The 17,077-nt window shown below is 38.6% G+C and overlaps 1 protein-coding gene across 5 annotated transcripts in view; it reads right to left on the bottom strand.

Moving 5' to 3' along the window:
• The window catches only part of LOC145981614 (pleckstrin homology domain-containing family G member 5-like), an 838,947-nt gene that overhangs the window by 52,786 nt on the left and 769,084 nt on the right, over positions 1-17,077 (bottom strand). For all 5 annotated transcript variants that reach the window (XM_083114983.1, XM_083114985.1, XM_083114986.1 and 2 more), the window contains 5 exons: positions 14,808-14,884; positions 5,315-5,464; positions 3,795-3,903; positions 2,450-2,595; positions 169-369 (listed from right to left, as the gene is read on the bottom strand). In XM_083114983.1, the coding sequence (XP_082971109.1) occupies positions 169-369; positions 2,450-2,595; positions 3,795-3,903; positions 5,315-5,464; positions 14,808-14,884 (683 nt within the window). The remainder of the gene's footprint in view (positions 1-168; positions 370-2,449; positions 2,596-3,794; positions 3,904-5,314; positions 5,465-14,807; positions 14,885-17,077) is intronic.

The raw sequence follows: 17,077 nt of genomic DNA on the forward strand, positions 1-17,077 counted from the left end.
AGCCACACCTCCTAATCTGCACTTATCAAATACATGTAATAATGTTGACCCAAGAAAACTTCAAGATTTCATTACATCCTGTAGCTGACAACTAAATTAAACCTAATTTTAATAGATTTCTGCTTATGATTATGTCAAACTCTGAAAAATGCTAATTATATTTCTTACCTTAAGAAATCCCTCCAATAGGAATATAGGATTAAGAGCCTCTTTAGTATCACGTGCTGTATTGAGCATAGGTAACATGTGCTGGTGCCAAAACTTTTTGTTTGTAGCGTAGATATCGGATATGTTGCTGAACAGTCGATTTGTGTCTATTTCGTTTAATATGTTTACATTCTGAAGATTGCATAGGCAAGCCAGGAACAACTGAAATAACATTAGAAACAATTATAATACAAGAAAAAATAAATAGATTCTAAGCACCTGAAATCTGAACAAGATAATGTTTACAAGAATTTAACTTACATATGTTTTCTTCTAATTACAAATTTGAAGAAAAATTACATCGATGGTTCTGTATGGTGCCAGAAACCAGCTTCTTAAAATATGTTCAATAAAAGGTCTAAAATGCAAAACCTTCCATTATTTTGCAAAGAATTTGAGATTATATAAAACTATGAAATGTAAATTTGAATTAATAGGACAAAATACATAATATTCCACATAATGAAAATTCAATGTTACATATGTGACCATAAAATTGGATAAATTAGTATTTTTTTTTGTTTCAAGTCCACTTTATGCACAGCAAAGTTAATCGGGACTGGACCTACAGTTTAAAGTGAGCAGAACTACTATGTGTCTGCACTGGGTATTGGACCCCAACCCGGGACTTTTTCATTAATGTTACCATTTTGATATCGGGAAGCCAGTTGGAAAAATTAGTACCTTTTGCAAATAAAATAACTGGTGATTGAAAATCCTTTTTATCTTTCACGGCACTCTTACAAATGTTATGCTGATGGATCTCAATGGTCATCTGAATCAAGCTGTCCATTTATTGGTTACTTTCCCTTGGAATTTCCAGTCTTATCAACTCTTTTTCCCTTCTGTCCATCTTATTACACCAACTGTTCAGTTATTGCACAAGTATTACAGTTTAATGGAAATCACAAACAAACAAACAAACAAAAAGGACTCATTCTTAGTTTTGGACTTTTAAACCACTGTGTGAATTTTAAAAATACCAACATTTCGGAGGCTGATTCTGCTTCTGGCTTCAGGGTAGTGTGTAATCTACTGGATTTGATTTTAAATTTTTTTGGTGCGTCAGCACTTAGGTTGTTATGCACCCATCACATTATATGGAGTCCAGCCCCTTACCGTTACAAATAACAACTCTAGCGCTGCATAAATAAAATCCTAAAATGTTAAAAGCTGAGGCACACATAAGGACAAAAACCAGGACAACACACAAAAATATACTGCCCAGAGTGCCAGTCACCAGAGACTCATTTGTCTGCAAAATGCAGTCCAGGGTGTACTAGGTGGAAGTGAGGTTGACTTTTGGGTGCCTACATGGAAGGTCTCCCCGTGTAATCTACTAAATCATACTTCAATCCCTGGACACATGATGTGTTTGGGGACTGTGTCTGTGTGGAGAGTGAGAATAAATGGTTGCCCTGGAGGATTATTCTCGGTTACCAAGCTCCACCTCCTCTGCCGGTCACAGGGACCTCTGTACGTGAAGTTGCCAGGGAGGATTATCAGTGGCCAAGGCTCCACTTCATCTGGTGGTCACGTCAAGACCTGTCTTTCTATGTAAGCTGCCAGAGAGGATTATGTTGTGGTTGCCCAGGCTCCACCTTGTCAAAGGATTGATACTGCTGTAAATCAACCCCAAAAATGCAATACTCCTTACGTGCAACTGTCAGAAACTGAATGGTCGTGGGCATACAATTCTCCCAGTGCGTGTGCTACACTGATCCTCATTTTTATGCTGACTGATAGTATTGTCATAACCATTTCTGCTTGATTGATTTGGTTTATTTTACTTCACTTTTCTTCCATTTTTGGCTAATTGCGAAGATGGAGATGAGTGATGATATTGATGAAGGGACACTCACAAACAGTCATGCGCAGGCTGGAATTTGAACCCATGACCCCTTTCCTAACCACTCCGCTACAAACATTTCTGCTTTAACACAATATTTCGGGACATTACTGCATCCCAAAGAAACTTTTTGGGACACTGGAATAAATTATACCATTCCGGGACATGTAGCAATCCTAGATAAGAAATTTATTCCTTGTTCAATCATTTTCGAGAATGACATTGTCTCAAGCACAGAAAATACATAAAAGATAAGAATAGGGTACTTAGGTTGTCGATTGCATTGGCTACTATTTTGCATGCATACACCTCATCCTGATAGTTGGGAGGGGCGGTAGCGCTTCCCATTGATCCATACCTGTACCAGTCATGCTACAGTCATGAATTACTTACGTCTGTAACAACTTTAAGTGTCCTTATGTAGGCCACTTCAGTTTGCACAAGTTCCCAAATGGCTGTTTGCTGCTGCCGATGCTTTTCGCTGATGATTGACGCAGCATTCACGATGTCTCTCCAGTCCTCTTCAAGGTTGTACAGCGCTACAGGAGAAGAAACATTAAATTATTATTCTTTTAGAACTGTAATGTTGATATTTAATATTTTTCAAATATGATTAGTCTCTACCAAAGAAATATATACAGCAGGGCTGTAGTTGAGGGTATACAGCAGTATATATGCCAAATACCCTCTGGTTAACCTTACTCAATAGTGTATAGTTCCTGCTTTAATGCATATACCCAGAGAGCATAGTAAGTTTTTCATGTAAAGTGAACAGGCTTGCTGCAAGCATAAAATGGCAAGCTGCAAGCTTGCATCATGCTTGAAGCAGGCCAACTATGTCAAAATTGCAGCAAGATTGAAATAAGTTTGCATCAAGCTTATATGAGGCTTGCCATATCCCACTGGCTTTCACAAGCTAGAAGCAACATATTCTACATATTTGCTAATTTACTTTACATAAAACAAAATATTTTGGTAATTTTTCCTTCTCTTCATCCTTTTTCCCATATTTTTGATCTCTGAAACATAATGAAGAAAATTTGTAGCTCATGTGATGTCATATTTTCTAATCAATGAGATGAATAGTGCTTGGTCACCTAAAATTGACTGCCAAGTGAAGGACAGGCTGATTTTTTTGGTCTTCAGGAATTGTTATTTATTGAAATATGCTGCAGTTTCTCCCCTCCCCACTTCTGTTTACATATTTTCGTTTCGCTTTTAGGTTTAGGCAAACCACCTAGAAACTTGGCATCGGTGGACAAGAATGCATGTAATGAGTTATACAATATGTTCCCTTGTACAGAAAGTACAAAAGTAGCTATATATTTTCATTCGATTGTTCTTACTGAAGATGTTTTTTTCTTTACAATTTGTTTCAAAATTTACAAAGAGCTCTCTTACATATTTACATATTATACAATAATTTGTGATGTGAAAAAAAAATAGTTGACAAAATTGGTTTCTTAAATATGTACAGTTGCTGTGCTTTTATGAGTTTATAAATTTGATACAAATTGTAATTTGATCAACTTATGTTCAAATAAAATAAATATGTAACACAATTATTGAAATTGCTTGGATACTCAATTATTTTAATGTTACATATTCTTTGATACTACATATTTAGCTACATATCCCTTTGATAATGGTACATATTTTTATCAATGATTGTTACATACTTATGTACATATTTTGTACTTTGATATTATATAAAAATCCAAGGTTTAGTCATAATTACCTTCCTCCATTTCCTCGTCCGGTTCATGACATTGCAGATGGTGCAGTTTAGGGATCCCATACTTGCTGTAGCTGTTGAGCTGTTCTGAAAGGTTATCCATCTTCATGTCCTGGAAAAGTAAACAAAATGTAACATATTTTGCAAGAATGTGGACAGTGCTTCTTTGTTCGTATATCTAGAAATCAATCCAGTACACAGTGCAACCTTCATTTTGCGTTTCTGGATTTTACATTTTTCTACTCTTTCAATAACTTCAATCTTGATAGTCTCAACATGGCAGTGGCGATGCATGGTCTTAAGAAGAAGGCAAGCAATACAGTACTCCGAAAAGGGGGGATGAGTAAATAAATTAATTGTTGGTCACATTATTGATATAATAAAATACTTGAACTAAGACTTGAAGCTTTCCTGGCGACGAATGATGAAAAGATTCTCTCGGGCTATCGACAGGTGAGTTGTGGAAAAGATACCAAGCTTTCGAGAGCTAACGTCACTCACCTGGTCGATAGCATGAGAGAATCTTTTCATCAATAAAATACTTGCTATTACTTACAGCTGCCCGTACACAATTTGAAATAACCATGTATGTTTTGGTAAATTCACAACACATCAAACAAAAGAGAACACTCACTTCAACCACTCGTTCTTCCCACACAAAAGGAAAATGTTCCCAAAAAGGTCTGAAACTAACAGAAAAGTGATACCAACCTCGTTGTAAAAATTATTGTTCACGGGAGAGTAAAAGAACTGACCTGAAGCTTAAAATTAATTAAGCTTTGCAATAACAGGTCATTACAACAGAAAGAAAATGCGCCGGTTCTTTTTTTCTAATGATATATCATATCATATTAAAAATAATATTTCGAGTTTATAGTCCAGGGACATTTGTGATCCCGTGGGTTTTTGAATGAAGGGAATATATGACTTCCGGTAATACGTTGCTAGTGTGGTACACAATCATGTGCTACCAGGTGTTTTGCTCGCAATTGTGGCAGATGGCCTGTGTGACGTCATAAATCCAAGATGGCTGCCGCTTCATGCACTAACAAAGAAAATCGATCGCAACTCCTTTAAGAGTGAATTTTGACAATTTTTTATACATACATTTTTGGTTCAGGATTGAAAAAGGAACAAAATTGATTCTCACAGTTTTTTTTCATATCTCGCACTGTTATGGAGTTATATCCAGTGAAACTATTTAGTGACCATTTCTGCAAGGATTCTAAGAGCATTTTACACTTTACTTGACATTCTGGTATATAAAGGGGAAAAAATATTACCTGTGATATTTTGTTGATTCCTACTATTGTGGCGTATTGCCTGTATGACATCATACATGCAAGATGGCTGCCTCTGCAGACATTAACAAACAAAATCAACCCTATCTCCTTAACTGCTTTAGGAGTAATTTTTACCATTTGCAAGTTTGTTGGGTTTTTCCAGAACCCATTCAACATTGTCCCAACAGTAGAAAAACATTAAACAACCATAATCTCACGAAGAACTGATTGATTTCTCACCTTACTGTTGCCAAAAAGACCACTCCATCTCTGTTTGGAACTTTTTGAACTCTTGAGGGAGCCCTCGTGGGACCCAAGAATGCTTTCCGAGATATACGTTGGATCTTCTGTGCTTACACTGAAGAACTTGCCTCCCTTCCCTCGGTAGCTCTGGAAAAGAAACATGGATTACACATTAATAGGGCTACAAGCTTCATGAGTCTGCTTAATTTTCTTTGGTATGGAAGATATGATCTTTAATATATTGGGTTGATGCATAAGTTCGTAGCGTTTTTATCACCGTGGCAAAGTATTTTGTATTTCATACTAATTTGAGATGAACAAAAGACAGAAATTAATTCATTGTCTATGACTGTCTACCAGTGAAGTGCGTCTACGCGTAAACAACGATAGTCTACATTCTACACGTAGACTATTTTATACACGTAGATGACGTAATCTATGTAAACAACATGGCGAAACGTGATAAGGATAACTTAGCAAAGGGCGCCGTGGAAGTAAAAAAAAATTACACTGTGTATCAGTTGCTGATGTGTGAGAAGAACTTTTCATACTCTTTCTTCCAAATTCGAACGATTTCTCACCTAGGAAGAAACCTAATATAGGAAATATTCTAGTGTTTTATGGGAAAAAGACCACTCTTGCCTCACGACTGCCATCTGTTGTCGTTTTTTGCATACTATTTATCTTCTTCCATAGTTGATAATAGAAGAGAAGATAAATTTTGTTGTAAATAGGATTCTTTTCATTTCGTTAGGAACCAATATAGTTAAAATTTCACTTTCCTTTCATGAAACCCTTGAAAATTAATTTTAATGCACTTTAGATTGTCTACGTAGTCTATGGATACTACAACCCAATGTAATCTACGTGTAGACAACGCGTGTAGACGTAAACGTATAGTCTACGGCACATCACTGCTGTCTTCCAACGCTGGGTCAGTATTTTGGTTCCACGCCAGAAGAAATCAGTTGATTTGGGGTTAAAGACGTCGTAAAGCCAAGTTTGAAGAGCATTCTCGTCACCAAAGGAGTTTCCTTGAAGATTGGTGGATTGAGAGCTGCAAATATGGAAATCTGAGGCGCAAGATCGGGGATGTAAGGAGGATGTGGAATAACCTCCTAAACAATCTCTTGGATAGCAGCTTCTGCCACGTTCACGGGTGCCCATCCCTCCAAGGCCAATGGCGCAATCCCCCCCAAATTTCGTCATGCGTCCCCCCCAAATCATGTGGTAATCCACATGAAGTATTTAATTACGATAGCGTGTCTACTGAAAGTAACGTTTTTTTTTTTAGCTTTATTGGACACGATACTTGATCTGCCCGTCCTCCTTAAAAAGAGGTTAGCTAGACCGTGGATGCATTACCCCTGAAAATATTATGGGTGAATACGTAATACTTCTTTTTATTTGAATACAATAGCCTGTTAAACTGTCAATATCTTTTAATGGTTCGAATTTTCGAAATAACGGAAAGCTAGCAATCTCAAGTGTCATAAATATGTATTTAAACAGTGTTTATGGTTGGAGGACAAGATTTTAATAGCCCACAATTTGGGTATTTAACACAAAGTCTTACACAACTTAAGATCGAGAATTACAGAACCCTAGCTAGAAATTACTAAGGCCGGGACGAGAATATACAGAGTGTCCGAAAAGTCACGCAACCCGGTGTTTACGACCGTATAACGGAATAGCGAAACGGAATTAGAAGAAACGCTTTCTGCCAAAAGAATGCCCTGTATATTGGGAAAATTTAGAGAGACAAACATATGTAAGAACATGCATGTTTTAATAACAAATAAGCAAAGTGTTGCCAAAGGCGGAAAAAAAAATATTTGCAAATCGTTTGTATTGATGCACAGAACTCACTGAGGTAAATTATTACAACATTTCACAATACCAATGAACAATTTGGATGGCCATCTATTGAATTTGACAGAAAAAGAACTTTGACGAAGTTTCAAAAACATTGCACAAGGGAATAAATGGGTTGTTCCAAAAATCGATGTTTTCACAATATTACGAGGGACACTGGCAACACTGTTGGTGTCACGTGTCACTAACAGACTATCACACTAAGTCACTTTTAACGACAAAGGAGAAAGTTGGTTATTCTCGAACATAAATTACAATAAATTACATACACCTTGCAACCCTGAAATGTGTGTTCAGAAGAACGTGTATCAATTGTTATGTTTTCTCTGCCTTAGGTGGTTGCTGTTTGCCGCGAACGGCATTCCAGATTGTGTCTACTTATGCTGACGTCGTGTGTGTGTTTTTAAAATGCCATATTCTACACAGGAAAGAGTGTTTATTGTTGAAGAATATATCCGAACATCGTCATATTCTTGCGTAAGAGAAGCATTTAGGGATACCCACATTTCAGGGTTGCAAGGTGTATGTAATTTATTGCATATGTTCGAGAATAACCAACTTTCTCCTTTGTCGTTAAAAGTGACTTAGTGTGATAGCCTGAGGTGAAACACGTCTGTTAGTGACACGTGACACCAACAGTGTTGCCAGTGTCCCTCGTAATATTGTGAAAACATCGATTTTTGGAACAACCCATTTATTCCCTTCTGCAATGTTTTTGAAACTTCGTCAAAGTTATTTTTCTGTCAAATTCAATAGATGGCCATCCGAGTTGTTCGTTGGTATTGTGAAATGTTGCAATAATTTACCTCAGTGAGTTCTGTGCATCAATACACACGATTTGCAAATATTTTTTTTCCGCCTTTGGCAACACTTTGCTTATTTGTTATTAAAACATGCATGTTCTTACATATGTTTGTCTCTCTAAATTTTCCCAATATACAGGGCATTCTCTTGGCAGAAAGCGTTTCTTCTAATTCCGTTTCGCTATTCCGTTATACGGTCGTAAACACCGGGTTGCGTGACTTTTCGGACACTCTGTAATAAGGTGTCTCCTTCAAAGAACTCACCCGCTCTGCTTGGAGTAATTGCAATTTTTTTAGTAATCCATAGCAATAATTACATGGATTTCATCTTCAGTGCAAATGTCACTTGCTAAAGCAAAATTGTCCTGCAAAAATAACTTAGAAATGCGAATTTGACCCTATTTATTTTCCTGTTTTATCGAGTAATGTGCAAGGCGTTACTATGGAGTACACAGTTATAGTGCGCGTCAAATCTCCTGCATATGGCGATAGCCAATAGCAGCGCACTGCAGCGGTGCCATGTCGAAATCTCACACGGAAAAGAGACAGCGTGGTTGAGCGAAACGCCTTGTCACGGAGAGCACGGAACATTAGATAATATAACATATAATAAACTTAATGGGAGAAAATAACATACCTGATTATGCCAGAGGGACTGCATAATTGTTTCAATATTCTCAAGGTGGAAGTTGTACAGCCTTTGTAAGATATTTTGTCCCGTGAAGAGTACGTTATCTTTTTGGCAGTAGAAAATTCGCCACAATCGTAAATTTCAAAGACGGTTCTACGAACTACGTCTTTTTCAAAGTCATCTAAGTTTGTCGTTCTTTTTTGGTACGTTAATGTGCTTTCTAGGTGATTGAAACATTGGAGCAGGCCCCGATCCACATTGTTTTGCCCCCGAACATATCCGAGAAACGGTAGCTTGATTCACACCACACGCTTGAGCTGTTAGAGCCTGGCACTTCTTAAAGTCGATTTTACTGCTCTCTTCTTCACTCGAACATTTTTTTTTAAAAAAAATTGTACACCTAAAAAATCACCTGTCGTGCCTGGCTTCGTACAACACTGCATTGTTCTCTCTTCTCTCGCTATCACTACCACTTGGTTTACTCAACGACATGCTGCACACACACACACACACACACACACACACACTAAAGACGTGGGAAAAACGAACAGTGACGGTATCCTCTTCGTCAATTTCTCCTTCTACCATCACTGGGAACGAACCTGCTCTGTTCCCTTCGCTAATCGGAAAGTTTCGGAATGCGACAGGAACGAAGGGAGAACAAAAACGATACAATGCAAATACGTTTATAATAACATTGCTTCTACAGAGGGAACGGTATAAGCTACAATCACGCTTGTTTTTCGTACATACTCGCAAAATCATTATCTTTCCATCTGTTGAACTACTGACACTTGAAATAATATATTTATATCCGAGCGCCAGGTACACGATTTAGTGGCGAGGTGAAACAGGTTCTGAACTAGGCAACGCCGCATCTCTGTGATTCGCTGGTGCTGTTCAGCAGTTCAAGGCCATATGCAGGAGATTTGACGCGCACTCTAGTACAACTATTTCAGCATAGTCTACAGGGAATCAATAATACAATAATATTGCTAATAGAACCATATCATCAAAATGACTCACCTGCTTTAAATTAAGCAGTATACCGACACTAAACATTATATTTTAAGAAATTATATTATTAATAAACCTCGAGAATATTGTTTATGTCTTGTAATGCAGCTACAGTATAATTCCTCACAATCGTCTCATGAAAATGCCAGACACACACTTTCGTAACGCAACATTGCGAGCAAGAACATTTGTATATCCATTTCTTTGCAGGCTTGCAAGAATATTAATTTAATGGGACGTCAATACTTTCATAGGATCCCTCGATATTTACTCTCTTTCAGCTTCTCTTTTCCCATGTTCGGCGCCGAAACGTGCGCATACCATATCACTAAATATAGTTCCCAAATATAATGTTCGAACCCTAAAGAAATCCCTTCACAATCTAAGATTTTACACTTTATTAAGAGCTGCATATCTCCTCACCTCAAATTTAATATTCAATCCTCCAACCAAAATTTTGGACTTACTGTATGTGTTGAAGAATACCTAGATATTACCCCCTCCAAAAGAAAATAATCTCCGTCCACAAACCACATTTTTCGCTACAATATCAGACGTAATATTAATACACAAGAGTTGGATTTTCCCCCCAAATTTAATGCTCAGCCCCCCTAACTAAAATTCACAGGATAATCTAAGATTTAACACTGATATTCAATAGTCGGATATTGCCTTCCTCCCCCAACGTTTAATGCTCAATACCCCACCTGAATCCACCTGGATTTAAGACCCAATGTGTAAGAGTTGGATATCCTCCCTTAATAATAATATTACCCGTTACAATTTCCTTAGCAGTCTATAATTTGATATTTATGTAACGGCAATGGATAGTTAATAACGTAATTAAACTTGTGCCAAATGCTGTACTGTTTTACATCAAATGTCCATCACAAAAAATCGTCCCCCGCACAAAAAAATAAGTTGCTTGGACATAACGAGAGTCCACAAACCCACCTGTAGACATCGCTACCTCAAAATACTTTATTTTCTTCATCTAATTGATTAAATATGATGTACCTAAGGTGTTTACATTTATTTTGAAAAAATACATAAATGTTGAATTTTATATTACAATAAGGAAAAAAATCCCCCCTCTGGGCACTCCTGGCCACGTTAGCGGAGTGTGGGCGTGCATTATCGTGTTGGAGCCAGTGGCGGCTGGCCAAGTGCAACAAGTGCAGATGTTTTCACCTAATTTTCAAATTAATATTGACATTTTTCATTTGCTTGTTAAATTAAACTATTTCCCAGCAGAACGCACACGATAATACTCAAATAACACGCCGCTCGGCGCTACGCACGTATTGAGTTCGTCCCAACCCAAGAGCAAACACCGCTAGGTTGTGGAAAACTTAGCCGGTTGTCATGGCAACGGTGACGTCACCTAGCGTTGGCCTTGAACGGGTGTCGCCTTCTAGATAAAGCAGTTCTCTCGTCGGAGAAAACATCGCATCCAGTGCTTGTGGCAAAATCTTCGCGTTCTCGCGAGATCTTGTTCCGCGTGTGTGTTTCGCGTTTCCTATCGTGTGTTGTGTTCATGTGTTGAGCTGTGGTTTCTACAATGAACCCAGTAAATGACTTAGTGTGTAATTTGTTGCAGACACCATTTTCCAGATGGACGGATGAAGACAAAAAAGACGTTTTAAATTGGGGGGGGCACTGGCACTTACTATTTGTTTTCATTGCCTATAAATATACTTCTTCACCTGTTATTTTAGGCACGAGCCGCTACTGGAACTTGGAGCAGCACTCGATGCAGCCTTCCTGGCCTACTTGCTGATTTGGGTGTTTTCATTTAAAGCAGGCGGTATCCTGAACCTTGCCCATGGAATGCAAATGTCGTACAATGATTGAATGGTCACATTTGCTACGAGGGTGGACTGAAAAGTTTTGCCTGTTGATTAATATCTCGGGTTATAGTAAACAGAATTTAATCAAATAAAAGACAATTTGTACATTGACATCTTGGCTTCAGTTCTGGAACATCACTTCTCCACATAGTCACCATCCACTTCCACGCACTTCCTCCAACGGCGCACCAGTCCTTCCATGGCGTCACGGTAGAAATCCTTGCCTTTGGAGTGACACCACGATCGCACAGCACGCTGGACGTCCTCATCTGATGTGTAGTGGTTTTCCTTAAGGTGTTCCTCCAGTTTAGGAAAGATTTAGAAGTCACAGGGTGCAAGATCAGGGCTGTATGGGGGTGTGGGAGGACAGTGTATCCAAGCTTCAATATTGCGTCGGTGGTCAACTTGCTGGTGTGGGGTCTAGCGTTGTCATGTAGAAGAAGAGAGGCTCCATTGTCAGGCCTTACGCGTCTCAGTCGAACCTTTAGCTTCTTTAGGGTTTCGATGTACCGCTCTGAGTTCACGGTGGTGCCCTTGGGAAGAAACTCTGTGTGAACAACACCTTTCACATCGAAAAACAGAGTCAGCATGACTTTTCCCGCAGATGCACAGACCTTGATTTTTTTTTTTTGGAGTGGGAAAACTTTTGTTACGGTAGTCCATGGACTGCCTCTTCATCGTTGGTTCATAGTGGTGGACCCACGATTCGTCGCCTGTGACGATTCTGCACTCCTTCCGCCGTCAATAATTCGATTACGGTTCTCTGATTTAACCGTACGTTCATACCAGTTGTCATCTTGGTCACAACTACTCATCACGTGGGCACATGATAACAACTCCCGCTACGTGGCGTTGTATGTAAGGAATGGAGGAACTCTCAGCAAAACTTAAGAGATCTTAGCAAATAGCCCGACCCTGTGGCCGAGTGGTTAGCACATCGCGCTGCGACGCCAAGGGTTCCGGGTTCGAATCCCGGTGGGGCTTGGTTGTTTGTGAATGTCCATTCATCAATTTCATCACTCATCCCCATCCTCGCAAATTAGCCAAGAGGCACAAAACGCGAAGTAAAATAAACTAAATCAAATCAAATCTTAGCAAATAAAATAAGAGGGATATTAATCAAAAGGCAAAACTTTTCACCCCCCCCCCCGCCACTCAAGACAAAATTGCTTCCATTTTCTTCCCCTGATTTAAGCTTTACATGTTGGTATTATCCCCGTACACGACACACATGTTTTCAGCCGCCTCCGCTGCCTTTGCTCCTCTGTTAAACCCAGACAGTAGAATATGTCGGAAGTGTTTTTTTTTTCGTTTTGCGCCTGACGCTTATTGTTCTTTAGCCCAAAGAACTAACGTCTTCCTTCAAACCTGCAAGGAAGTGAAAGTCTTTCGAATTGCACTTCGACTGCAGCGCCAAATACGATCAGTAGATAAAACTGAGAACTCGTTGTTTTCCCCACGTTTTAAACACTTGCTTTTCACCATAGAATTCACGTTGCATTTTCAATGTTCGTACACATACATTTCCACACATTAGAAGCACTTTAACCAACAACTTGCCACTCCAATTGATGAACGTTAAACGATAAACCAATTCCTAACACCTCAGTGTTGCCATACCAAACACAAACGCTACGAACTTATGCATCAACCCTAAGGCTCTGTCCGTACTTGGAGCATGGTTTTGGCGGAAGTGACGTCACCTAGTACAGTTCAAAAGCGCCAAGAACAGGAGTACGCAAGTGCATATCTCGCAGTGCAGATGGAAGCTGACTCGGTCACGTGATTTCCACACTCGTTGTTCGTTTGTTTAAAATCGCGGAGGTAGAAAGCCAGCAACACAGGTTAAATATACGTTATGGGTCAGCAAGTTGTTGCTTAAAGTGCTTCTAATGTGTGGAAATGTATGTGTACGAACATTTGAAAATCCAACGTGAATTCTATGGTGAAAAGCAAGTGTTTAAAACGTGGGGAAAACAACGAGTACTCAGTTTTATCTGCTGATTGTATTTGGCGCTGCAGTCGAAGTGCAATTCGAAAGACTTTCACTTCCAGTCCACGACTTGAAGACCGCACTCCAAGACCATACTCGGAGGATGCTCGCTTCAAGTACGGTCACGGCCAATATATAAATTCATTTTATGAAAAACGTATTACACTCAAGTGCTTTGTTACAGTAAAGGTTATTGTGATACAAGGAGAAAAAATTGAAGGAAGTTCAGTAGATGCCACTATTTTTCTTACAACAATGTGAAAAAATACATTGTTAAACATGAATAAATACAACTTAGACACACACCATCATACAAGTACCAGGTGGTTATAATTAAAGTGACGGTGTTCAGAGTGGTACAGCACGGGCTGTAATTAGAGTAGCAGTCTGAAACTTCGTAGATATGCTAATGAAGCAATGCGCTCGCGAATTATGCCAAAAAAAAAAATAGTTCCAATTCTCGCCACCAGGGTAAAAAACGGCGCTGTAAGCAGTCAAAACGTGGAATTTTCCATAACTCTGACGTCAAAGTCGGTGAAATTGCCTAACCATTGTGTGAGCTCCCTGGTTGTTGTTGGTGACGCTTGTTGCTTTTTCCTTTAGTAATGTTCATGTAATTCGAATAGTGAAATTGTAGCGATATTTTATTACAAAGAGTATTGTTTTCTGCGATTTATAGTGTTTTTCCTGTAACTATACCAAGTTTTGACTGCTTACAGCGCCATTTTTTACCCTGGTGGCGAGAATTGGAACTATTTTTTTTTTTTTTTCATAATTCGCGAGCGCATTGCTTCATTAGCATATCTACGAAGTTTCAGACTGCTACTCTCATTACAGCCCGTGCTGTACCACTCTGAACACCGTCACTTTAATTATAACCACCTGATACATAATTACAATTTATGTAAGACCCTGTGTAAAATTCAAGCTCCTTATACAGTCCATTTAAAATATATTTATGGGGTGTTCTAATTCGCTGGATACGCCTTGCCTGACGCCACAATTGCTATGTGTAAGTGCTAGCTGCAAAGCTAAAGGATGCAGGTTCGAACCCTGAATAAGGGCTGCTGTCCTATCATCAATTCTTCATCTGGTCATAGCGGAGTGGTTAGCACAGTGCTACCACGACAGGGATGCCGGGTTCGAATCGAATGAATTGTGGAGGAAGTTGTTCGCTGAATATTATCCACTGAAGTAGTGGTTTTTCAGGGTAGTAGAACTGTTTCGGTAAAGGAATGCCTTCCTCAACCCCACCCCAGCGAACACTTTACGTATACAACAAATTAATAGAAAAAGTTGCGAAAGGAAAGAAAATACTTACCCCTGATGTTTTTCTCAAAGGGACTTGATTCCCTCCTCCTCCTTTCATCACTTTAACTGGGTTCTTGTCATCTTTGGCTGTAAAAAAACAGTAATATTAGGCATGAGAAATTCTATACAATACTCACAGCACTGTTACGTATACGTATTGCCTACATACAAATTATTATTGTAGACTAATGAATTCCAATACCCAGGAATATTCTATTGGGGTAGGGGGAGGGTACAACGAAATGGCAAATATGACTCTGCCAGAAGATGCCTCTCTGGATGTGGTTCTTATTTTCTAGCAGCAACTTTTATGAGGAATAAATTCGAAGTTCTACAAAACGGTGCAACGATTGATAAATGCTGCTGTGCCCTTCCAAACAGTTATTCCTATCATTTCAAAATGATACAAGGATGAGAAATTTTCCATTATAAAAATGTGGAAAAATGTAATTTGCTGTATAACATGATGGCTCTAAGGGGGATGGCACGGCCGTTGGTCTTACTTTCTTGCATTTCATACAGTTGATGTAGAAGTTAGGTTGAGTATAAACCAGGGTTGGCATGTTTAAACAACCTGCTCTAAACGTAAACACATGGCTTTGTTTTTTTTACAAATGGTTAAAACAAAGTGTTTTTTTCAGACTTGTTTAAAACCCATTTTGATACTTGATGTTTGATAGTTTGTGGTTATTTGCGTGTTTTGTAACTGTGCATTTTCATTCAATGCGTATCATTCTGTTCATTGTGCATTGGAATCTGTTCAGTGGCTCAAGATGTATATTGAATCAGCAAAGAAACATATGGTGATGAATACCGTGGGTCACGTTTAAAACACCTGGCTATGTTTTTTGCAGGTATTTAAAATATTTTTTTTAAAATTGAATACTACATGGATGGAACAGTTTTGTTCCTCACTCAGCACACTGCAAAATGTGCACATTGTTGTTAATATTTAGTTGCATTCACGATAAAATGTTGTAAAAAGAAAACAGGAGCTACCACGTGGACTCAGTGGGGCCTGGCAACTGTGAATTAGTTTAAGCTTCTCGAACAGCCTAGATATGAGACTTAAGACTTACATAAATGTGTATTTTACGAAGGTAGTCAAGCGTTTACTTAATTGGAACACAGTCCACCCTTGGATGATTAACAGATTCCTTATTAATCATTATTCTTGGAAAATAAGTCTTCTTGGTTTGGTTTGAGTTGGTGTTTTAAGTCCACTTTATGCACAGTAAGGCTAATCGGGACTGGACCTACAGTTTAAAGTGGGATCCGAACCACTTGTGCCTCCACCGGGTATCGAACCCGGGACCCCTTGATTACAAGGCAACGACGCTACCACTGCGCCAAAGGGGAGGCCCAATAAGTCTTCTTGGATTATGTTCTAAACGTTTTATTGGTTTAAAACATGTTTTTTCGATTCTTGTTTAAAACATTAAAAACTTGTTTGTTTTGTTTCTTAAAAAACACAAATTTTCCCAACCCTGGTTTAAACTAACGTAGGAACAATTTATTATTTGGATTGAGCGTTAGACTGTGCACTCAATTTATCGATCTAATGCATTATAACTCCGATAATTCTATTGATATATAACTAATTAACTGAATTTAATTTCTGTTGTATCGATTAACTTTTTTATTATCCAATTTGGAATTTCCAGGGAGGTGGGTTCAACCAGTTCGCCTCTTCTGGCGACGCCCTTGTTAACGTCACGGTTTGCTACGGAGGTAGAAAAAGCGAAAACAAAGAAGCAAAATCTCTTCACCGTGAAAGGTCTTCGATTCTCGAGTTGCGGATGGTACATTCACTTTGTTCCGACGATCACAGGTTTAAGTCACGGTGAGAATACCGGATATATTATATTCTTGGACGTCTAAAGTCGAATATGGAGGGTAGGGAAAATTGGGACAAATGTTCATGCGATGTGCACTTGTTCACTTGTATGTATTCCTCCATCCTGTGTTTGAACGTTTCCTATTGAAAGTCGTTGTCAATCGACTAAAAATTTGAATCGGTTAAGCGGAAGTATTTAATCGATTAATCGAATATTAATAGATTTTAAAGAGTACAATTGGGAGCAAAACCAACTAATATTATTATTACCTTTATTTTTATAATTCCATACGCTATGAATGAATAATAACTCACATATTTTTACACGTGCATATCAGAACTAATTATCAAGTAGCAATTGGAACTGATGACATGTTCACGTTAATGAGCTGTCAATCGCCTGATGGTTCACATGTTTTGTTTTGCTCTACACAGGAATCACA

This window comes from Lepisma saccharinum, chromosome 29, assembly GCF_977018435.1.
Source record: "Lepisma saccharinum chromosome 29, izLepSacc3.1, whole genome shotgun sequence".
Classification (NCBI taxonomy): domain Eukaryota; kingdom Metazoa; phylum Arthropoda; class Insecta; order Zygentoma; family Lepismatidae; genus Lepisma; species Lepisma saccharinum.